The sequence below is a fragment of the Rattus rattus genome, chromosome 11 (genome assembly GCF_011064425.1).
Source record: "Rattus rattus isolate New Zealand chromosome 11, Rrattus_CSIRO_v1, whole genome shotgun sequence".
In the NCBI taxonomy this organism is placed as follows: Eukaryota; Metazoa; Chordata; class Mammalia; order Rodentia; family Muridae; genus Rattus; species Rattus rattus.
In genome coordinates, this window is record NC_046164.1 from 4,953,493 (window position 1) to 4,978,492 (window position 25,000).

At 45.1% G+C, this 25,000-nt stretch overlaps 1 protein-coding gene and 1 long non-coding RNA gene across 2 annotated transcripts in view; one reads left to right on the forward strand and one right to left on the reverse strand.

The window, feature by feature from the left end:
- LOC116912426 overlaps positions 1-16,439 on the reverse strand; it is a 28,392-nt gene extending 11,953 nt beyond the window's left edge. Inside the window, exon 1 of the long non-coding RNA XR_004389460.1 lies at positions 16,085-16,439. This is a non-coding gene — a long non-coding RNA (uncharacterized LOC116912426). The remainder of the gene's footprint in view (positions 1-16,084) is intronic.
- Positions 16,440-16,493: 54 nt separating this feature from the next.
- Uso1 (USO1 vesicle transport factor) overlaps positions 16,494-25,000 on the forward strand; it is a 64,967-nt gene continuing 56,460 nt past the window's right edge. Inside the window, exon 1 of the mRNA XM_032916492.1 lies at positions 16,494-16,682. Within this exon, the coding sequence (XP_032772383.1) occupies positions 16,617-16,682 (66 nt within the window). The 5' untranslated portion in view covers positions 16,494-16,616. The remainder of the gene's footprint in view (positions 16,683-25,000) is intronic.

Sequence of the window (25,000 nt, forward strand, 5' to 3'; positions counted from 1 at the left end):
TGACTCGCCTTGACCTTGAACTCAGAGATCCGCCTGCCTCTGCCTCTGCACGCTAGAACTTAAGGTATGCCCCCCACACCCAACACCCGGCTTTAGTCTTTATTCACACCTTACTGTGCTTCTTTGTAAGTGTTCCCTTCTGTGTGTTTTGGCTTTTCCTTTATGCGTGTGAGTGTCTTCCCTGCATGTATGTCTGTGCACCTCATGCGTGCCTGGTCCCCGAGGTAGGCCAGAAGAGGGCATTGGACCTGGAACTGGAGTTACGGGTGACTGGTGAACCCACCACTACAGTGCTGGGAATTGAACCAGGTCCTCTGGAAAAGCAGCCAGTGCTCCTAAGCACCGAGACGTCGCTCCAGCCCCCTATGGATATATTTTAAACAAGCTGTGATCATCCATGAGTGTAATTTGAATCTGGTTTGTTCCTCTCCTAGTATCGTATCTGACTTCTGTCATGCACTGATATTGCTATTTTATGACACTTGGTGCAAGAGTTTTAGTGAGGTGGCGTGAGTTCCTGCTGCCAATCATCATTAAATGTTCACGCTCTTTCAAACGAGCTCAGGGGCAAGGCAGCCTTAAAATTCCAATTCCTTCTAACTGTCGGGAGAGGGGAAACGTTTTTACAGTTCCCTCTTTCTTGCTGTTAAATATTTTAGAAACTACCAAGAATCAATAACCGTGACTGTGTTTGTTTATCAAACTGAGCAAATGTCATTTATCCTCTGACCATTTTCCCTTCCAAGGTCTTTCCAGAAGCTGATCGTCGGGGGAATAAGGGAATACCCACTGGCCCAACACAGGTCAGGGGTCAGGGGGTCAGGGGTCAGGGGGTCAGGGGTCAGGGAGGAAAGATCCAAAGATGAGGAAATCCGAGTCAAGTCGTTCTGTGAAAGTGACGTTGCTTCCTTCCATCTAGCTGCTTTGGGGATGTTGTGATGTTGTTTTTGTTCTGAGGCGGGGTTTCTCTGTGTTGTTCTAGCTCCCCCTGAACTTCATGTGGACCAGAGTGCACCACCACATCCCGCACGGGTTTCTCTCGATCTCTCTGTCTCTAATAAGATGCCCATACTACAACAACAACAACAACAACAACAACAACAACAACAACAACAACAACAAAATTGGATAAAATTCTTAGCAAGATTGGTGGAAGTCAAAGGACTGCCTCTTGGAGAGCTTCCTGTATGGGAGGCAGAGCGGCAACCCTGAAGGAAGCTGGAAAGAGCATATTCATAGTGCTGGGTACTATGCTCACTCACCTAGCATGTACAAGGCCCTAGGTTTTATCCCCAGCACCATAAAAACAAAACAACACACGCACACGCACACACACCGGAGCGGGGGATATAAAACAAATGGGGTATGTAAGCAAGCCTACCCACACCACCAAGGCAACTTGTTCATTACAAAGACCAGCACCTGGGAGGTGGAGGCACCGGGAGTTCAAGACCATCTTCAGCTACATTGTAAGTTCAAAACTACCCCAGGCTACATGATTCTCTCTCTCTCTCTCTCTCTCTCTCAAAAATATCACTAACAATGAAAAAATTAGGTGTGTTGAGCCTCCTGAAGGCTATACTATGAAAACTGCAATTCTATAGTCCCTTTGACCCCAAGGCTGGAGCAAGGTGAGAGAAACTTAAGTTGAGGGCATTCTACAAAGCAGCCCTTGCCAACACGCGCTGTGCACCCATGTCCAGACCATAAGCAACAGGAAAAGAGAGAAACTATTCTTTTCCTTTTTAAAAAGATTTTATTTTTTTAAAGATTTATTTATGTATTATATATAAGCACACTGTCACTGTCTTCACACACCAGAAGAGGGCATCAGATCTCATTACAGATGGTTGTGAGCCACCATGTGGTTGCTGGGATTTGAACTCAGGACCTCTGGAAGAGGAACTGTCAGTGCTCTTAACCACTGAGCCATCTCTCCAGTCTGAGGTTTTATTTTTTTAATCAGAGGTGAGTGTGTGTGTGTGTGTGTATGTGTGTGTGTGTGTGTGTATGTGTGTGTGTGTATATGTGTGTGTCTGTGTATGTGTGTGAGTATGTGTGTGTGTCTGTATGTGTGTGTGTATGTGTATGTATATGTGTGTGTGTGTGCAGTGCCCGAGGAAGCCAGAGTCAGGCATCGGGTCCTCCAGAGCTGGAGGTGTTGTTTGTAAATCACCTTAGGGAGGTGCTGGGAACTGAACTCTGGTCCTCAGGACCAGTGAGTGTATTTTAACCACTGAGCCATCTCACCAGCCAAGGAATTATTCTTTTTTATCTTATTTTATTTTATTGGGGTTTTTTGTTTTTTTTGTTTTTTTCTCGGAGCTGAGGACCGAACCCAGGAACTTGCGTTTGCTAGGCAAGTGCTCTACCACTGAGCTAAATCCCCAACCCCTTATTTTATTTTATGTATGAGTGTTTTGCCTGCATACATGTATGTATACCATATGTGTGCCTGGTGCCCATAGAGCCAGACGGAAGCACAGGATTCTCTGGAGCTGGAGTTGGTACGCGGTTGTGGGCTGCCACATGGGTGCTGGGAACCAAACCCAGGTCATCCACAAGAGCAGCAAAAGCTCTAGACCCATGAGCCATTTCTTTAGCCCTGCCCCCCGCCCAAATTCTTTTCTTGAAAACAAAGAAATTGACAACTAAAGATACAGAACATATAAATGAAACAATTTAATCCAAGCCCAGAATAGCAATAGCAGCAAAAATCCCCCTTAGAAAGGGACTTAGCGGTACTACTGGTAAAAAAATAAATTAAAAAATAAAAATAACAATGTAAAGATATGTAGACAATAGCTAGCAGCTAGGTGCTGGTGGTGCATGCTTTTAATCCCAGCACTAGGGAGGCAGAAGCAGGAGAATCTCTGTGAGTTTCAGGCCAGCCTGGTCTACAGAGCAAGTTAGTTCCAAGACAGCCAGGGTTACACAGAGAACCCTGTCTTGAAAAACCTTATTTAAAAAGAGAGAGAGAGAGAATGCAAGGCATCATATATAATTTCTTGGTTTTAATCACAGTGCTGTGTTCTTTGAGAAAACAGTTTCATCTTTATGACGCAGATGATGAAGTCGTTGGGGGCTTGCCAATCATTCCTCAGGGATGGTTGGGGAGATGTATGCATTTGCAGAGAGTGAAGCGACTAGGAATGCTTCTGTTGGAAGGATCTGGGTGAAGGGCATTGAGGAATTCTTTATATAGCTTTTGCAGCCTCTCTCCGGTTCTGAAATTAGCTCATTAATAAAAGGTTAAAAGGGTGAAAGAATGGGGGGGGGCTCCGTGGGTAGGCTCTCTGGGGTCCTCATCCTTATCCTTTCTCCTGCCCAGAATAAGGTTGCAATGCAGGAGAGAGAAGAGCCAGCAAGAGTCGCAAAGCGAGCCAGGCGGGCCTCCTGCCAGGCAGACAAAACTTGGAGCCCACAGGATACCCTAGGGAGTCACCCTGCCTACCTCCAGGTATCTTATCTGAGACACGATTCCCTGTTCTGTTACAATGCACACAAAAGATGTAGCAAAGTTAAGTAATCTGTCCTACATGGGTAGCTCAGTGGTTGATGACTGTCAGCATGTGTAGGCCCTGGTTTCTATCTTTTTTTAAAGATTTATTTCTTTATTATATATAAGTACACTGTCGCTGTCTTCAGACGCACCAGAAGAGGGCATCAGATCTCATTACAGATGGTTGTGAGCCACCATATGGTTGCTGGGATTTGAACTTAGGACGTCTGGAAGAGAAGTCAGTGCTCTTAACCACTGAGCCATCTCTCCAGCCCCTGGTTCCTATCTTTTTAATTAAAAAAAAAAAGAAAGAAAAAGATTTACTTTTTTTTTTTTCTTTTTTTTCCGGGGCTGGGGATCGAACCCAGGACCTTGCACTTCCTAGGCAAGCGCTCTACCACTGAGCCAAATCCCCAACCCCAAAAGATTTACTTACTTGTATTTTATTTGCATGAGTGATTGGCCTACATGTATGTTTTCAAACCATGGATAGGCTGCGCCTAAGGTGGTTTGTAAGATCACGTGTCAGATCCCCCAGAACTGGAGTTGTGACCTTCAGTGTGCATGCTGGGAACTGAGCCTGGGTTCTCTGCAAGAGAAGAAGCAAGCTCGCTTAACCTTTGGGCCACCTTCCGAGTCCCTGGCTAAGTATCATGGCGGGTGGGGGTGGGGAGGGATGGTTTTCTCAAGACCAGTTCTAATGTGGCAGGATTTTAAGAGAAACCATCTAGATTTGCAAAGAAAATGTACCTTTCTGCTTTATTCCATGCCAAAGGCGGGCCTCACCCTGTGTAACAGGAAAAAAAACTTTCTAGTTGACTCAAGTAAGCAGTACATGAAAGAGACTCGCAGGGGCTTCTTGGTGGTGGTGTGGTGGTGGTGGTGGTGGTGGAGAGAGAGAGAGAGAGAGAGAGAGAGAGAGAGAGAGGAGGGGGAGGGGGGAGAGGGAAGGGGGGAGGGGGATTGCACAAGAGCGCCAGTTCAGTGTTGGCTGAATCAATAATTCAAGAAACCAAGCACATCTGTTTTTCAATGTGCTGGTACAGTGAGCTATTTTTAAGCGTGGGGGGGGGTCACTGTATTTATGTGGGTGATGCTTAATAAGGCTGCAGAAGTGAGTCAGCAATTTCACTCCGTTTCTTGGATCTCACACCCGGCACTTTCTCCCCTCCCAGTCCTGCCTAGAAGCCCTCTGACCCTGTTCCAATCAGCTTCTCCGACTGTCTACCTCCACCTGGGGGGAGGGTAAGGATACCATGTAACAAGTTCTACGAGCCAAATGGTTCACCCGGAGGTGGAGGGCAAGGCTGCCGCATAGGAAGGACAGGAAGGACCCTTCTTCCCAGCTGCCAAAAGAAAACGCAAACTGCTGTGTGAGGGAGCTCTAGCCAGGGTCGAGCATGGGCTGAGCTTCTCAGAGCTCTAGCCTGCGGAAGGGACGCTGCAGGAAGGCACTGAGTGCCGGCCAGATCTATCTGTGCCTCAGGCCCTCCTGCGGGTCCTCACCATGTTCCCATCTGAGACTGCTTGGATTCCCTATTACTGCCTCACACACTGAGGCCAGGCCTCTAGGCACATTTTCTTTTTAAATCTGGACAGAGTTCAGTTTTCATTGCAATCCCGCCGCTTTGAAACTGTGGTCTTGAGAAAATGACTTTGTTTCCCCAAGCCCCCAACCCCAGGATGCTTAGCCAGGGGCTGTGGACGATGACTCAGTGGTTAAGGGCTCATACAGGCTCAGATGAAATGTGTTCAATGTGTCACTGCCTGGCTTTGATTAAAATGGTGTGTATCCTGAACGTTTCTTTAAGTTCCTGACTTCGACCGTACCGTCAAATTAATGCTGAAACCATCATTTTGCTCTGGCCCAGATTTTAGGCCCAGACCTAGTTAGCAGCCTTTCAGGAAGGAGAGTGGTTCCCATATCCTAAGGAGACCTCAGAGGTTTTGATGTTTGAGATGGGACCTCACTCAGCTCTGGCTGGCCCACAACAAACTGATCCTCATGCCCCTGCCCTCGGAGCCCTGGGATTGAGGGTGTGTGGTCCCACACCGGCTATTTGTTTCTTAGCTGTACATGTAAGATGTATGTGTGTCAGTGCCACCATGCTCGTGTTGGGCTAAAAGGACAACTCTGTGGAGACAGTTCTCCCCTTTGGTCTGGGCAGCCTGCTTCTCAGGTATTTTACGGTAGAGACAAATACTTGGTAGATTTTTCTGGGGCTTGGCTCTGGGTCACTTTGGGTCTCACAGACCTCATGGCTCTGTTTTGGAGAGACACGTTTAATAGGTGGAGAGAAGGAGGGCAAGAAGGCAAGTTGGGGCTTTTCTACCTCTTTATCTCTTTTTTTTTAAGTTTTTTTTTTAATTTTTAAATTTGTTTATTTATTTATTATGTATATATATACATCGTACAGCTTTCTGCCTGCGTGTATGCGCCTGCAGGCCAGAAGAGGGCACCAGACCTGATTACAGATGGTTGTGAGCCACCATGCGGTTGCTGGGAATTGAGCTCAGGACCTCTGTAAGAGCAGTCGGTGCTCTTCTCTTGGCTTAGTCAGTGTTCTATTGTTGTGAGGAGACGCCATGGCCAAGGCAACTCTCAGAAAACGAAACGTGAGGGAAACGTTTACTTGGGGCTGGCTTACAGTTCGGAGGTTCAGTCGCCATCATGGGAAGGAATGGGGGCACGAGGCCGCACTAGAGCAGTAGCTGGGGAGCTGCTTCCTGATCCACAGGAGGAAACCCCTGGCCTGGCGTGGGCTTTTGAAACCTCAAAGCCTACCCTCAGTGACACACTTCCTCTAACAAGGCCACACCCACTTGACAAGGCCACACCTCCTGCTCCTTCTAGTCCCTTCATCCAGTGCCACTCTTCGGTGACTAAGCCTTCAGATATGAGACTACGGGCGCCGTTCTTATTCAAACCGCCACATCTGCCTCCAGTTATTTCCTTCCGGGTAGAAACACTGTGTGATACAAAATTCCTCAGATTAGGCAACGGCGTGCTCTGCTGAAGGATTTGCACGGCGACGACGGGATGGATGCTACCAGTATGCTAATGCAGCCTCTGTCTCTCAGTGTGTCTGTCTCTTCTTCTCACTTTCCCACCTCTCACGCCACTGTCCAGGGCCTTCTGAGTGGCTGCCAGGGAATAAATTCTACACCCAACTCTCTTCTTCCTGGAGTCTCCACCTGCAAGTTATTCTGCTGAGCCCTTTCTGGTTTTCTGGCGGGGGAGGGGAGGAGGTAGCATTGGCATACCATCATCAACTCCATTAAAGAACTGGAATTGGGGGGTTGGGGATTTAGCTCAGTGGTAGGGCACTTGCCTAGCAACCGCAAGGCCCTGGGTTTGGTCCCCAGCTCCGAAAAAAAGAAAAAAAAAAAAAAAGAACTGGAATTGGGGGACTGGGAATGTAGCTGAATGGGAAACAGCATGTTTAGCATGTTCGCAACCCTTGGTCTAGGTCCCACCAGTTTACACACACACACACACACACACACACACACACACACACACAGGGAGGAGTTGGAGTGGAGGTGGTGACTAAAATAAAACAAACAAACAAACCTGGAAAGGGAGGGGCGGGACTTTGAAGGTGCAGGCTGGCTAGCTTTGGAAGCTTCTAGTCCTAGAAGCTCAGGCTAATCTGACAGACTACATTCTATTCTCAAGAGACGGGGCAGCCTTGATAGTCAGCCTGCCACCTACTCCATGGGCCACCAGCAAATAGAGACAGACAGCTGCAACTTGCCCTGTAACCCGGGCTTGCTGGAGAAGGGGCTGTGACTCTATAATAAGTCACCTTATACTTTCATGGAATCTTGGCATCAGCCAATGAGAACTTCAAAGGCTTGGCCTAGCTGTGGAATGGGACAATAAACATGTTAATCCTGTGCCTTAACTGCTTAGGACCTGACTGATCAGCCTCAGCCAGCCCTAGGGAGGGAGAGGGCAGGGGAGGGAGGAGGTGATGGTCAGATGCCCAACAGAAGCGAAGTGCTAGACCCTGGATCCCAGAAACTTGTTCCTCCATGGTTTATATAAAAATAAATCGTTGGCATTCCTAATTTAGATATTTCCATAAGTAAGCACTTCTCTTTATCATACTTTCTTAAACTTAGAAACACACTAGGAAGACCCATTTAAAAAAAAAAAAAAAGTCTACAGACTGGAGAGGTGGCTCAGCAGTTAAGAGCATTGTCTGCTCTTCCAGAGGTCCTGAGTTCGATTCCCAGCAACCACATGGTGGTTACATTACAACCATCTGTAATGAGATCTGGTGCCCTCTTCTGGTGTGTCCGAAGACCGCTACAGTGTACTCAAGTTAAGTCTATAAAGGTTTTTTCTTTATTTTTATTTTTCTTTTCTTTCTTTTTTTTTTTTAAAGATTTATTTATTGTGTATACAGCATTCCACCTGCATGTAACATTTAAAATGGTTGTTTTTTTAAAGATTTATTCATTTATTATATATAAGTACACTGTATCTGTCTTCAGACACAACACAAGCATCAAATCCCATTACAGATGGTTGTGAGCCACCATATGGTTGCTGGGATTTGAACTCAGGACCTCTGGAAGAGTAGTTGGGTGCTCTTAACCACTGAGCCATCTCTCCAGCCCTAATTTTTTTTAAAGTTAAGTCTATAAAGGTTTTTTCTTTATTTTTATTTTTCTTTTCTTTCTTTTTTTTTTTTAAAGATTTATTTATTGTGTATACAGCATTCCACCTGCATGTACACGTGCAGGCCAGAAGAGGGCACCAGATCTCATTACAGATGGTTGTGACCCACCATGTGGTTGCTGGGAATTGAACTCATGACCTCTGGAAGAGCAGACAGTGCTCCTTAACCTCTGAGCCATCTCTCCAGCCCCCTAAAAAATTAATTTAAAAAAATTTCTATAAAGGTCTAGATTCCCCTTGCAGACAGAAAAAAAATTACGAATTCGTCAAATAACAGCTTAATCTGCCGTTACCTTGCAAAGCCATAGAACTAATGTAATGTGTTAATGGCACCGCTGAAGAGGCGTGCTCAATACACTGAGGTGGGGAGAGATGGCTCAGTGGTCGGGATCACTTGCTGCTCTTTTAGAGGACCCGGGTTCGATTCCGAGTACCCACATGGTGGCTCACGACCGTCTGAAACTCCGATTCCAGGAGATCTGACTCTCTCTTCCAACCTCCTCAGGCACTGTATGCACACGGTGCACAGACATTCATGCAGGCAAAGCACCCCCACACATAAATAATAATAGTAGTAATAACAACAATGATGATGAAGACTTTTAAAGCCTGGCAGGGGGCTTGGGAGACAGCTCAGCAGGTAGAGGTGTGACCACCTGAATTCCATCCCCAGGAACCACACGACGGCGACGGCCGGAAAGAACCAGCTCCCAAAAGCTGTTCTCTGAACTCCACACACGTTTACGCTACACATGCTCCCCATGACCCCCAAATGAACAAACCAAAACAAACAAATAAGTGTAATTTAAAAAGATCTAGCAAAAGGTTCAGTCTGCTGAGGGAACTGGTGAATAACTGGGTTTTCTGGTACTGCTAAAGTTACTAATAGCACAGAACTCCAGCTATCTCTTAAAGGACATCCATCTTTCCCTGCATTTTTAGGATGATCTGAGGTTCCCCCCGACGATACACACCAAGGACGGTTTGGGTCTTCACGGTAACATTTATTTTATGTCCTTAGTACTAGTCTCTAATCTTACAACCAACCGTACCAGGAAGGTAGCGATTCTACTTCCTTATTAAAGAGGTGCAGAAGCTTGGACTTGAGGGCCTGCACAATGTCCCAACTATTCCAAGTCCTGGCTTGGTCGCCTGTGAAGGCCAACATTTTTGCCTCTGAATCTTTGTTTAAACCTAAACAGGAAGCGTTAGAGATCCAGTCAATGGGAGAAGGATGTGAATGAATCCAGACCGTTTCTTGCTCCTTCTTCTAACGCAGATTCCCAGAGCTTAAACAATACTTTGGAAAGGGCTTCCTTCAGAGGGCTGGATTTATGGAGCTGGAACACAGTTGGTAGAGTGCTTACTGCGCATGCAGAAGGCCGGGTCCCTACTACTGCATAAATATGGACCGGCAAAGTGACAGACGTCTGAAATCCCAGCACTTGGGAGGTAAATGCGAGAGGATCGGAAGTTCAAAGGGAACCCTCACACGACACAGTGAATTTGGGACCAGCCTGGGATACATGAAAACCTGTCCCAAAGGAAGTGCCTCAGATTCAAAAAGAATAAGAACGTTTCCTTTAGACTGATCTAGAACAAACACCAAGCTACGGAGTCAAACAGAGAAGCGGGCTGCGGGCTACCTCAGTGGCAGAGCACTTAGAATGGTTGGGGCTCTGGGTTTAGTCTCCAGCTCTATCAAAGGAGAAAATATATAAAGCAGCGAACACCGTGTAATACAGTTATTTGTATTAGCAATAATACAATGTTATATTTACACACACAATCGTATGTGGATGAATATACAATTGCTTATGTTAACTGCCTGGGTAACCAAAGAGTGGTAAGAGACTTTTCCTACGGACCCCTTTCTGAATATTTGAGGACAGCAATGTGTGACGGTTAATGTTTGTTTGGCTTTTGTTTTGAGAGCCTCACATATTGAAGGCTGGCTTCCCATTTATGAGATTGCATAGGCTGGCCTCGATCTCCTGATCCTCCTGCCTCTACCTCCTAAGTGCTTCGATTACAGCCTACGATGATCAAACTTGACTCTCGACGTGATGGAAATAAGAGGGTCCCAGGAGCTGAATGCAACACACCTCCGGGTTTATCTGTGAGGGCATTCTAGAAATAATTTACTAAGGTGGGAAGACCCAACTTGAACGTGAGCACCGTTATTCTCCATGAAGGTAGAAAAAGGGGAAGAAGCCAGCTGTCAGGAGCAACTTTCTTTTTCTCTCTTCCTTTCGTTTTACAACCTGAATTATTTTATTTGCCTGCACGTATGTCCGTGCATCGCATGTATGTATGTCTATGTGTATGTATGTCTGCATGTGTGTATGTCACCTGCATGTATGTCTGGTGCCAGCAGAGGATGGAAGAAGGTATCTGATGCCTTAGAACTGGAATTACAGGTAGTCGTGAGCTGATGTGTAGGTGCTGGAGATTAAACCTGGGTCCTCTGCAGGAGCACGGCACTCAGTGCTCTTAACCACTGAGCCATCTCTCCAGCCTCAAGTGTGGTAGATCTTAAATAAGATGTGTTGACCACAGGGAAACAGGACGGAGATCGAATGGTAAAAATGTTAAGTCCTTCCTTCCACGGATGTTTATATTTACTTCTGATAAAGGTTAACTGTCCATTTAGTCACTGAAGGCCACCAACATATCTATGAACAGAGTTACAAAATTCATTATATTAATAAAATTTTCAAGCGAGGTGTGGTCATGTATACTCACAATCCCAGAGTTTGGAAGGTAGGGAAGGGGATTTTGAATTCAAGGCCAGACTCAGCCAGGTAGTAAGTTCACAACCAGCCTGTGTGTGCTATAGCCTGTTTCAGAAAGAAAGATAAATAATAAGGGGGTGGGGGTCGAGAGGCTGGAGAGATGGTTTCGTGGTAAAGAGTACTGGATGCTCTTGCATGGGACCAGGGTTTGATTCCCAGCACCCACATGTCATTCAGTTCCAGAGGTTCCAGTGCCCCCTTCTGGCCACCAAAGGCACTGCAGTGTGTGGCGCACAGACATATGGGGGGGGAATGCCCATATGCATAAGTAAAAATTTAAATTAAAAGAAAAAAATCTGAGGATCCCAAATGAATATGACCACTGTGAAATGCTTAGCAAACTACAGAATCAGCTCTATACACAAGTCCACAGTGGGGATCTCCTCTTTGTCCCCATGGGTCAGATACAGTGCTAAACAGTAGGGTAAAGGACAACATGATTGACATCTTTGCTCTAATGGAGTTAGCATTCTAGGAGTTTGGGTGGAACCGACAAAAACAAGATGATATATGCTTGGCACATACTGTATTTCATGAATCCTAAAATGTACATTTTCCCACTGACTTAGTTAGGGTTTTACTGCTGTGAACAGACGCCATGACCAAGACAAGTCTTAGAAAGGATAACAATTAACTGGGGCTGGCTTACAGGTTCAGAAGCTCAGTCCATTATCATCAAGGCTGGAGCATGGCAGCATCCAGGCAGGCATGGTGCAGGAGGAGCTGAGAGTTCTACATCTTCATCGGAAGGCTGCTAGGAGAAGACTGGCTCCAGGCAGCTAGGATGAGGGTCTTAAGTCTATGTTCACAGTGATACACCTACTCCAACAGGGCCACACCTCCTAATAGTGCCACTCCCTGGGCCGAGCACAAGCAAACCATCACACCCACTTACAAACTCTAAGCTTGGTACGTTTATTTTGGTAGGTTGTGCCTTACAGGAGCTGTGGAGAAAGCATAAGACCAGCAGAGAGAGGTAGAAGAGTCAGGCAGCACTTGTATGACATCTGAGCTGACCTAAAGAGGGTAGGGATGATAGGCCTGCAGGTGCCATGCCTCTAGGTGAACAGAAGAAGCAAACTTCCCAAACAGGGAAAATACAGCGCAAAGTCCACGTCAGATTGTGTAGGGACTCACAAACAAGCCTTTAACTTACTGCATGGCCACAGTGTTGATGCTGGAGAGAAAGAATAACAATAGGCTTTTCCAATGTGTGCCTACAGGAAACAACTCGTCAAGGTTGTTTCTTATTTATCTATTTCCTTTTTTATTTAAAGGTTTGTTTATTTATTATATATAAGTACACTGTAGCTGTCTTCAGACACACCAGAAGAGGCATCAGATCTCATTACAGATGCCATGTGGTTGCTGGGAATTGAACTCAGGACCTCTGGAAGAGCAGTTAGTGCTCTTAACCACTGAGCCATCTCTCCAGCCCTATTTATCCATTTCTAAAACACAGCTAAGAACATTACGTCACTGAGTTGCCATGCAGATTAAGCCAATTGTTATTGGGTCGGGTGTGAGGGTACCTATTAGTAAGTCCAGTACTCAGGATGCAGACTCAAAGCTAACCTGAGTTACACAAAGAATGAAAGCCTGCCTCAGGAAATACAACGAAGCATTCAAGCAAAACTAATGTATATTTTCATTCATTCACGATACTGCAGATTGAACCCATGGCCACGTAAATGCTAAGCAAACTTTCTGGATGCATAGGAAGATTTAGGTGTCTGGGTTTTTTTTTTTTTTTTTTTTCTTTCAGGTGCCAATTAGCTTGCTATGCCTTGAACTTCTGAGCCCCCACCCCACCCCTCCCCATCACCTTCACCTTCTCGAGCAGATATGGTGGTGGGGCTCATACCCAGGGCTCCATGCCTGTTTGGCAAGGACTAAACTAATTTGAGTTGGAGTTTTACTTGCTGAGCTGGGCTTCCGGCTCTAAGAAAGCCTCTAACGCCCAACCTACATCTGCAGCCCAGTGGGGTTCTTTTATGCAAAGCGCTCTGAACACAGCCTAGCAGAAAAGGGTAAAGTACTTGACATTGTTATTGATTAGTCCTGACCTTTGACACCCCCCACCTCCCCCCCACCAGCCTCACTATCAATTTATTTTGTTGTTAAGTCATTGGGTTAATTGCACAGTAACGGATAGTCTTATTAATGGTGTTTTGAGACACTGCTTTTCCAGTAGGAGCTCTTCAGTGGCCTGAATGTGATGTGTTCCAAATGCAGATGATTACTGTGGTTCTCAACCTATGGGTCACATTATCAGATATCCTGCGTATCAGATATTTACATTACAATTCATAACAGTAGCAAGATTACGGTTATGAAGTAGTATTAAAAATAATTCTGTGGTTGGGGGGAAGGGGTCACCACAACATGAGGAAAAGCAGTCAAAGGTCTCAGCAGCTAGACGGTTGAGAACCACCACTGTAAGGCAAGGCATAGACTGTCCTCCCCGATCTGCCCCTCCAAGCTATAAAACAATCTTATGCTAAGATGTTTTATTGCTTGTGCTGAGTTTTCTTTTTTTTAAGAATTATTTATTTATTTTATGTATGTGGGAACACCCTCGCTGTCCTCAGACACAACAGGGGAGGGCATCGGATCCCATTACAGATGGTTGTGAGCCACCATGTGGTTGCTGGGAATTGAACTCAGGACCTGTGGAAGAGCAGTCGGTGCTCTTAACCGCTGAGCCATCTCTCCAGCCCTTTTGCGGAGTTTTTGACTAGAGAATAAAAAGAGTCTAGGCAAGCTCAGACACTGAAGGAAGCTGGTTTTAACAACAACAACAACAACAACAACAACAGAAAAATGGATTTCAAAATAATTAATTTTAGTAGATGTTCTTGGCCAGGTTTAGTTTGGGAAATGGGAAATTATTCTTGTCAACTTGGAGTTTCAGGTTGTAGAAATGTCACTAAACCACACCAATTACCGCACCGTCCCGAATCCTTACAAAAGTCAGTTACAGCTTCCTCAGGTTGTCCTTCGACAAGTGGTTCTTGACCAACTGCTATGCTGGTGACTTCTGCCCCATGACAAGAGAGCACAGCAGGAAGAAGACAGTGTCCTTAACTCTTGTAGACACGCCAGTGTTGACGGATTAATAAGTAACCCTCTCCTTAAATAAGGAGCCACTTCACGGCTGCTCCCCGCTTGGGCTCCCTCAGAGCCTACCTGGGGCATAAATAAGAGTTTACACCTTCTCGGCCTCCTCTTTAGACTTCAAGTAGTGAACAGACAGAATGGAGATTGTAGGGCCCTCATCACTTCTGCACCCAACTGTCCATCCTTCAGTCCTTCCTGCCCACGGTCCCACCTGCCCAGGGCACAATGTTAGGGAATAAAACAAATGACGGACACCTCGTAAGCCATGACTACTATGCCCCCCAGAGTTTAAAACAAAGTATTTCAACGAGGTTCAATGCCAAGGTCCTACAGAGAGGTCTCCAAGCCCCCTCCAAACGTATGAGAGCCTCACCTCTTGAGGTAGGATGAAGTGCGGCTTGGGGAAGAGGGGAGGTCAGGCTCAGGGAAAGGTGAGACTGCTAGGTGAGGTTCTCTGCAGGCTTTACTTGGTAACTGGTGAGAGTTTAATGGTTACTTTTTTTAGGCTGGGACAAAATGCCCTCACGGAAAATGTCTAAAGCAAAATGCCAAGCAGAGGACAATACTCAGCACACAGTATTTCTGGCAATAATATCCCACCATGCTCTGTGTCCAGGCTTACGACCTTGGGGCTATCACTATGGCCTGTATCGAGGGTGTTCTGTAATTCACGGGCAGAATAGACCGTCTCTCTTAGCATGCTATTCACATACTCAACAAGCTATTCCCTTATCCATCAAAATCACTCTATGATTGGTAAATACACTAGCGACTGATGCACAAACGGTCCAGTGGTTAGGCTGGGCTAAGCCAAGTTTTAATTCAGTGTCTGCCGGCAAAGTGACAGCACAGAGGTCTGCACCTTGATTTCAAGGACCTCTCTCCTGAGATGCTGGAATAGAGGGTTAAGGAACTAGCGGGAATCTGTCTCACAAAGAGGGAAAGGGCACACCAAGGCAAGAGGAAACTGTTGAGTATTCAAGGGACACAGAGCTTCAACCCTAACAGGTGTGTCTGCCAAACTAAGGAGTTTGGATGTCATTATATAAACCGGGGAACCACCCGAGCGTTCTAACAAGAGGACTGACATATTTCTTCTTGGGCTGGTGTGCTGAGGGGAGCCAGGGCTAAATGCAGATAAACTAGTTAGATGCACACTGTAATCTCAGTGTGGATGTAAGTCATATCAACAAGCACAGTATTCAAGGAGAGGAAGGGTTTGAGAAATATTCTATAACTGCACACCATCCGCTCAACACTGGACATGGTAAGGTGGAAAGCCAAAGTCTGCAGATTCCTCCTTATGGACTAGGGAATTATTGGGCAGAAGTACTACTGAGCATGCTAGGGAATGCTGTGGAAGCATACTGATTTCTTTTTAGAGGGAGACTGGGGAAGGCATAGGTCTTAATCGTCACATCTGAGACCTACGGAGAATTGAAACCGAGAGATGCATGAGTCAGTTGTCTCACTAGACTGCCTTTCAGTGTCCAGAAATTTACAAGACTATTCCAGAAGCATGTGTACCTGGTGCCTCATTTGGAAAGAACAAGTATGCCAATTTGGAAATATGACATTCTGCTTGTTAAAACCATTGAAAACAGGAATTAAGACTTAATGGGGGGGGAAGGGGGCATAATGCTACCAAAATAACACCCTGGAACAAATTTATTTCTAATCTCTTATTAGAGATGAATGCAGCGTTCGATGAGGGTTCCTTCTCACACTTGAAAATGAGCAGAGAACCTGCTGTTTAGATCTAGGAATTCCTTTAAGCAGGGTTGAGGAGCAAGAACTTAGAAACGCGCCCTCCAGTGGTAGTGGAATGAGGGGTCTCTAGCACCCCCTTTAACCACCAAACAAAGCCCTGTGTAGAAATGCAATTTGAGAGGATCAAAAGGCCACCTCGCTGACACCACTTAACCAAAAGAACCAAACGAATCTTCCCAGGGGACAGGACACCCTTCTCCCCCTTACCTGTCACGCTGGTCAAAGGAAAATTTCACTTTCGACTCAACAAAATAAGCCCTCAGGTTTGACAGCTTGCAGTCCGTCCCGCTCCGCGACAAAACACCTACCAGCCGAAGCGCGTAGTCTAATCAGAGCCTCCCGAGCCGACTGGGCAGGGCTGCGACCACGTGGGTGACCGCGACCAGCGGCACGGAGCAGAGCAAGGAGGAGGAGGGGGCGTGCCCCTGTGGTGGCAGGCCTGCTGGTGGGCGTGGTCTGCGCCCCCGGACTGGTGGGTGTGGCCTGCGGCCCGGACTCCCTCTCTCCCCTTTTGCCTTCGCCCTTCGAGCCGCCACGTAACGCCACGTCCCCGCGCATGCGCACCGCGGCTGGCGGCGGTGGCTGTTTCCGGGCTCAGGGGGCCGGAGCGGCTGCTGAGTAGGAGGCTGCGGTGGCGGAGGCCGGGAGAGCCGGCTCGGGGGCTAGGCCCTTCGGGGGCGGGGGGCTGTCGTGTTTTCTTTGGCGGAGGGGCTGGTGAAGCCGGCGGCTGAGCGACGAGATGAATTTCCTCCGCGGGGTGATGGGGGGTCAGAGTGCCGGACCCCAGCACACAGAAGCTGAGACGGTGAGCGCAGCGCCGGGGCCGGGCTGGGGCCGGGCTGGGAGAGAACAGGACATCCACGCCGCTCTCTTCGCCTTCCTTCCCCCTGCTCGGACGCGCGAGCTCCCCGCGCGGCGGCACGGCCCGGGCCGTAGTGACAGGAGGGCTTCAGGGACCCGGCACGGCGACGGACCGCGCGGCCCCTCCCTCCTTCCCTTTAACCTGTCGGCCGGCCCCAGTGTCGGCTGAAACCCGGCTCTGGAGGGCTGGAAGGAGGTTAAAAACCAGCTGTTGGCGAAGGCGTGTGGCTAAGAATAAAACGATATTCTTGGGGCACAATGCCACCTGTTCCTGCCCCATCAGCTGTAAGAATGGGCGTTTGCTCGGGGTTGGTGGTTCAGACCCTACTTTTCTGGTTCACCCAAATGTGTCATGTGGTGGCAATACTACTCTTGCACTCTGTAGTAATCTGGGCGCTAACCACCCTAGGGACTCTTCTGCTCTGTTGGTGACATGATTTGTTAATGTTTTTTTTTTAATTATTAAGACATGGAAAACCAGTGTTTGATTTTACGTTTAGGATACACCTCCTGTGAACTTTGCAGAGCCAGTTGGAAACTGCTGTGGATGGCTCACTGGAGAAGAGTAAATTTAGATATACAGAAAAAAAAGTGACCGTGTGTGGCATTTTAAAGATAAACTTTGGATAGTTGTCATAGCTCTCAGTTTTGTGGATTCAGAAGGGTCATAAAATACCCTGCAAGATAGGATGGAGTCTTTACTAAAGTAACTTGACCAGAATCTTGGAGCTAGAATTCACTACCGCGGAAACTAAGAAACTAAGCGTTCTGCTAAGCCTAGACTTTATTGCTGATCCCTATATTTCAGTTCTTAGCTGGCACTTTTGGAAATTTACATGATGTTAACCACATTCGTTAGGATTAAGTTAACACATTAGTTAGGATTGAGTTAACTAACTAATGTAGTTTATTAATGTAGTTAGTGTAGTTACTGATGTAGTTATTACTGGGGGAGATGGAGGAGTTCCCAGAACTGAATCCAGGGCCTGGATTACATGCGAGGCCAGCAAGCCTCTTTTGCCATGAACCAGACTTCCCACCAGGTTAGAACCGAGCTGAAAGCTGTCAAGTCTGTTGATTTTGAAAATCAGATCTCCTTTTTCCCCAATACCTGGCTTCTTCCCTTGTTACTAGAAAACCATGAACTCAGGATTACCGCAGTCTCTAGCCTTTCTATAAGTTGTCTGATAACTGTATGTCAGAGACATACAAATTAAAAGCTTGCTTTGAAATCAGACCTTGATTTGAATCCAGGCTTCCAGGCTTGATTGACTTGGATAGATCAGGAAGGCTAACGCTTCCTATGTAAATAGAAGTGCTGGCTCCTATGGTGGTAGTGAGTCTTACGTGAGAAATAGAAAGTGCGGCCTTTAGTAGATGCTCAGGAAAGGAGAGTCCTGACTCCTAGTACCTTAGACTGAGATTATCCTTTGGCCTTGTTATGGTGACCTCTGTGGAAGTCACCATCTACAGAGTTAGAGGAATTTAAAGCTGAGACTCCTGGAGCAGCGAGAGGTGAAGCCTCCTCACTTTACAATCAGCAAAGTAACTTGTGCACTTGGTATTGCAGAGCTGGGCCCAGGACGCTTTGGTTCAGTGTGCACGGATCAACATCATGATTTTACATGATGATTTCATAGTGATGCCCTAGTGTAACATGTAAAGAGAGACGAAACACGTAAAGAGAGACGAAAGGGATGCCCTTGCTACTTCACATGCATTGAGAATTGAGTCAGTAGTCTCTTTTGAGGACTAAGTTCACTGAGTTACTCTCTGATCAAAGATAGTTCTTATTCTGTCAGGAAGTACACCAAGGACCCATGGGCCACTAATTGACATGGGTTTATAGAGCCTCAGTGGAGTGCATGGTGTAATATTAGATGCTTTAATTGTCGTTATTTGATTTGGCCTACGTGTTTGACTAACCAGGGCTTTGAACATTCACTGTATAATCATCTACTAGGTTCTTCCATTGCTGCAAATTAAATTTTATCGTCTTCAGAGTGGGTCTACATTCTTTCCTTTTCATTTTTTTTCCTAGTGGAAAGCTTTTTATCTGAATTCGACCTGTTCATCTCTAGTATGCATCCCTAACTTCTTTGCCCCATAAACTACAAATAATTTCTTTTCCTCAAGGGACAACCATTGCTTTTTAACTAGGTGTTAGGTTTATACGTATGTCTTGTTCTTTCTACCATTAATATGGTACACACACACACACACGCACACACACACACGCACGCACACACACACATAAACATAATAAATATATATATGTATATATATATATATATCATCCTTTAAAGTATCTTTTTGTCCAAGAGTCAGTTGTATTTCAGATGTTTTTCTGCACTATAAAAACTTATTCACTGACATTTCACTGAGCTAAATCTCTAATCCCCCCTTCATACACATTTTGAAAAAATAATAAATTAGATTTATATTTCAAATAAACCACAGATATTACAGTCAGCAACTCACAAATATTAGGTGGTAGACAATGCTACTTTATTCCTCCACAGTGATTAAATAATTGAACTCTGTTTGTCAGGCTTTTCACGTAGACATTTTTCTAGTGAACGGATTGCTTTAGCTGTTTTCCTGCTTCCCCTTTATTCCTCCTTTATTGTGGGATGTAGGAGGGCGCGGGGGTGCGGGGTGTGGGGGTGGAAGTGGTTTTGGTGCTAGAAATTGAACCTGAGTAAGCTACACCCAGCTCCGCTTAGCATCTCCTGTCTGTAACAAGAGTAATATTGCTGACTGTGTGCCTAGCCTCTCCTAGCCTCAGCTGAGAGGGACTTTGGACTTTTATTAAGATAGTCCTCAAAACCAGCCAAGTAGTAAAGATCCATATTTGTATCACAGGATCATCAGCAAGTCTGTGAAAAGGGGAGACATTTTAAATTTAGAATTCCACCCACAGCACACTTTGGATTTTAAAGTCTAGTACTTTTTAATATAGTTTCTTCTCCCCACCCCTGCCCCCTTGAGGTAGAGAAAGACACTGACGGCTGATGATTGAAACCTTGACAGGCTACGCACATTCTTGTGAATGCTCACATGTTCTTAGTTTACTGGTTTTAAAAGATAGTTTCATGCAAAGTCCATAAGAAATGTGAGTATATTTGATAAGTTGTAGTTCTTTCTGTTTTCTGGTTAGATCCTGAGACATGAAAATGGCCAACAGACTACAGCTACAGAGTCCCTGTTTCAGATGTCTCTGTGGGGGTTGATCTAGAGGAATTGGCTCAGAAAGCAGGAGGGCTAACAAACTAGCCACAAGTGTGCTTTTTTAAAAAAGATTTATTACACACACACACACACACACACACACACACACACACACACACAGTAGCTGTCTTCAGACACATCAGAAGAGGGCATCAGATCTCATAACAGATGGTTGTGAACCACCATGTGGTTGCTGGGATTTGAACTCAGGACTTTTGGAAGAGCTGCCAAGCTCTTAACCACTGAGCTATCTCTTCAGCCCTACAGGTGTGCTTCTTTTGACTAAACTTATTCAGGGATGAATGTGATCTTAAATCAGAGTTTAGGGTTGGCCATTGATTCAGCAGGTAAGTCACTTGTCATGCAAACCTGACAACTGCTAGTCCCCAGGACCCACAAAAAAGGAAGAAGAAAACGCTGTCCTCTGAACTCTGCATAGCACTGCGGTATGAGCATGCCCCGCCTATCGTGTTACACGACAGAGATGTGATGATGACGTTTGTGTGTGTAACGGAGGAGCACATGGTAGTGTAGTAGAAGTGTGTGCTCTGAAATGCCTCTTGGAGTTGCTGCTTCCATCTACGCTAGTAACGAGGCCAGTGTCTTAATTGGGATGTTTTCTCCCTTGGCTTGCAATAAGAGTGTTAGAGAAAACAGGAGAGGGAATTGCTTCTGACGATTTTTATGTCTAAGCAAAGATGTCTTCTTGACTTGTTTTAAATGTCACTTTCCATTTTGAAGGTGTTGGGCCCCTTTAAAAAAAACTAGAATCGCTTAAAATTTACATGCCCTAATACTACCACAGGTTGTTCCACCTTGTGAGCATAGTAACAGTCTTTGGAAACAGTTTGTTACCAAGGACTTGTGTTGTCTGCTGGTCACAGACAAAACAGAAAGCCCTCTTATATGGAGGTGTATAGGTAAGGTGCTGTTTTCACAGTTTTCTGTCTACACCCTGGATGTACACACACACACACACACACACACACACACACACACACACACACACACACATACACATAGCTTGTGCCTTTCAGGGAACTTCATGCATCTACTTTTCTGAGAAGTACTTAGGGAAAAATTGTCCTAGCAGGTCTATTTTACCGTGATATAAGTATATAATATGCTTATTTAATTTGTTTTTCAAGAGTTTTTCAAGGCAGTGATCGACAACAGCTCTAAAAGTATAAGCCCTGAAACCCTGTGATTCGGAGAGTAATTACAAACATCTTGAACTGGATTATCTCCTCGGAGAGAACATACCCAGTTCATTTCCAGAGGCTTGTGTTTGTTTGCTTGTTTTTGAGGCAGGGTCTCTCTTTGTAACCTAGACTGGCTTTGAACTCAGAATTCAACTGCCTCAGCCCTGGTGCTGGGATTATAAACTACCACACCTAGCCCAGAAATGCTATGCTGACTCTTTATTTAGCTAGTCCAAATATCATGGAAAAGTTATGCCTGTTTTTATATGAGAGAAGTATTATAAACATCTCTTATATAAAGTGCTAATCATTTTTAATTTGAAAACTTCTATAGTGTTACTTTTTTCAAACATTTATTGTTTATGTGCATGTGTGCGTGTTACCTGTGTGTCTGGATATGGGTACACATGTATGCACGTGCACTAGTGTGTCAGTCAGGATAGTTCTGCCTTTACCCATGTGTATTCCGGGGTAATACTCAGGTCATTAGGCTTGGCAGTAAGAACCTTTATCCATGAGCCATCTTGCCAGCCCTATAGTGTTAGGGTTTTTGTTGTTGTTTAAAATTAAGTATTTATTTTTTTGTGTGGGGGTGTTTTGCCAGCACCATGGGTGTGCCTGGGACCTATAAAGGCCAGAAAAGGACATGGGATCCCCTAGATTGGAGTTAGAGATGGTTGTGAACTTCCATGTGCGTACTGGGAATTGAACTAGGATCCTCTGAAAGAATATCCAGTGCTCCTAACCACTGAGCCATCTCTCTAACCCTTAGAGTGTTAGATTTTAAGACACTGGTATTTATGACAGGCTGTTTGGCAGACAAATTTCTTGATAGACTTGTTGAAAGGTTGTCCTTCTTAGGAATAGTCCATTTACTAGGGAAAGTGTGAACAGTAAATAAGGCAGTGTAGTACCTTGGCAGATTCACATGTGTTGTAACAGAAGTGGGCTATGTTGTAGTTGAGGTCATCGGAAGACTCGCCTTTGTTTTTCTCTTGTCTTCAGAGTTACAGAGTTGCTTTGGAAACAAATCCTTGTCCTTGCTTGTAGTTGATATCTCTTGATAGCAGTAACATTTTTATACTATTAATGTATTATGATTTAATTATAGGGTCACATGAATTGTTTTAGTCCTACCAAAAAGGGTTTTCCTTGGGAGTTCTTTTTTTGGGAGGTACAACTGTGTTTTAAACTCACAGAAAGCAAAGATAGATCATTATAGGAAGTTGGTGTAGGTAAGCAAATCCCTTTTAAATTACTGAACGCAGAGGGCTTTTTAAAAAATGTCTTAAGACATTATTTAGTTAGCTTTATATGTATGAGAGTGTTTTGCCAGGATGTATGTTTGTGTACTCATATGGGTCTGGTGTCAGGTGCCCTGAAACTAGAGGTACAGATGGTTTTGAGTCACCGTGTAGGTGCTGGGACCCCAAAGAGCAGAAGTGCTCTGAAGTGAGCCATTTCTCTTGCCCCTTGAACAGCTAGAGAACTAATTGTTGTTCTTTCCTTCATTTTTTCATGCCTGTTAGACTCCTATGAGGAACAGAAAAAGGTTGACTTAAATCTGTCACTGTCTTATAGATTTAAGTCAACCTTCATCCTAGTTTTGTGTGTCCCTAATCCCCTCTTTGTCTTTGATAGCTTTTGGTCTTCTGGTTTTTTAAACCACATTTTATTATGGGGCATGCATGGCGTGCACGGGGCAACTTTGTCAGTTCCCCCTTCTACCTTTTCGTGGACTCTGGGGATCAGACTCAGGTCATCAGGCTTGGAGGCAAGCACCTTTGCTCACAGAGCCATCTTTTCAAGCCAGGCTTTCGTTGTCATGTCCTTCATTTTTCTGTCCCACTCCCAGCTATTCCCGTTGCTTTTATGGGGGGGTCTCCTTTGTGCATTAGTAAGTGACATTATTTATTAGTTCCCCATTTAGTTTTAATAAGCAGATCATTCAGTTACAGTTCTGTGTGTATCGAATTTGCCTGTTGTTAGCAGGGCTCTTTCTTTCATGTCTTACTTGCTAAATGGAAGTATGACTCTCACATGGCAATTAACATGAAGGCAATCTGACAGTCACCATGTGAACTGTGGTGACTCAAATGTGCTGTTGGTGAGACTTTTATTTTGAGGATTTCATGGTGACTCAGATGCTCTATTGATGAGACTTTTTTTTTTTTTTTTTTTTTTTGAGATGGGGCTTCACTCTGTAGCCCAGGCTGGTCTTGACTCATAATCCTCCTGCCTCAGCATCCTGCACAGATGGGACTACAGATGTGTGCCACCACATCTTGGCTGCGTGTCTGTGTTTTCATGTACTACATCCAGTACCAGTAAGCATGAAGTTCTTCTTGGCCCTCGTCTACATTTAGAATTCTCTTTCCAGAGATGAACATGTTACTAATTAAGTATGAATCCTTCATCCTGGTTAAATTTTACTCAAAAAGTTTTTCCCTTAAGAACTCTTTTGGTGATATTGTCCTTGTATAGTATTTTGTTATTTAATGTGAGGGCCACAAACCTTCATTCAGGGTGGATGCATCGGTGAGGCAGACAGGGCATAGGTGAGCCAGAAGCCCAAGCATGGCAGCTTACCTTGGCTGCAGGGGCCACAGGCACTGAGCAGCAGCCTGGAGTGTCCTAAATGTAGGCCCAGGAGCCAGTTTAGAGAGCGGGCAAAGTAAGTAAAATGTGGGCCCAGCCAGGTAACTCAGTGGCTAAGAGTGTTTCTCTTACAGTGAACCTGGGATGGTTCCCACTGCTCACAAGGTAGCTCAGGACTCCCCACTTTGGGGACTCCAACAGAGGATTCTGGCCTCTGAGGGCACCAAGCACATACAGAATACACACAGGCAAAACACTCAAGCACATAAAATAGAAATAAACAAATCTTTTTTTTTTTTTTTTTTTTCCGGAGCTGGGGACCGAACCCAGGGCCTTGCGCTTCCTAGGCAAGCGCTCTACCACTGAGCTAAATCCCCAACCCCATCTTTTTTTTTTTTTAAAGATTTATTTATTTGTTATATGTAAGTACACTGTAGCTGTCTTCGGACACACCAGAAGAGGGCATCAGATGGTTGTGACCACCATGTGCTTGCTGGGAATTGAACTCAGGACCTCTGGAAGAGCAGTCAGTGCTCTTAACTGCTGAGCCATCTCTCCAGCCCTAAACAAATCTTTTTTAAAAACTGTAATGAGTGAATTTTAAAATGTATCGTTCTGGACCAGTGAGTGAGATGTTTGCCACTAAGCCTGATTGTCTGAGTTCAGCCCCCAGACCTGAATGAGGGTCTACTTCCCACAAGTCGTCCTCTGATTTCCACATGCAGGCCATAGCACATGCATGCAAGCACACACACACACACACACACACACACACACACACACACACAAATAAATACACAAAATGTAAATTTAAAAACAGACTTTGTTTGTTACATTGCATAAACATGGTGTTATGGCCATCAAGCTAGTGTTTTCAAGAAAAAATAGAAATGTAGACTTCCATGTGAAATATTTTTAATTTTTTTTTTTTTTTTTTTTTTTTTTTTTTTCGGAGCTGGGGACCGAACCCAGGGCCTTGCGCTTGCTAGGAAAGCGCCCTACCACTGAGCTAAATCCCCAACCCAAATATTTTAATTTTTAAAAACTAACTTAACATTATTTCATGTGCAAGTCAGATAACTTTCAAATGCTAAGTATGCTATTATTCCTTAGACTGAAGTAGACTATTCTTCATGCATGCAAATTTTAAATATTAAGTATCCCAAGAGTGCATCTTGTTGAGCTCCTTCTACGTTATAGATAACGATGTGGACTTAGAACTGTACTTTAG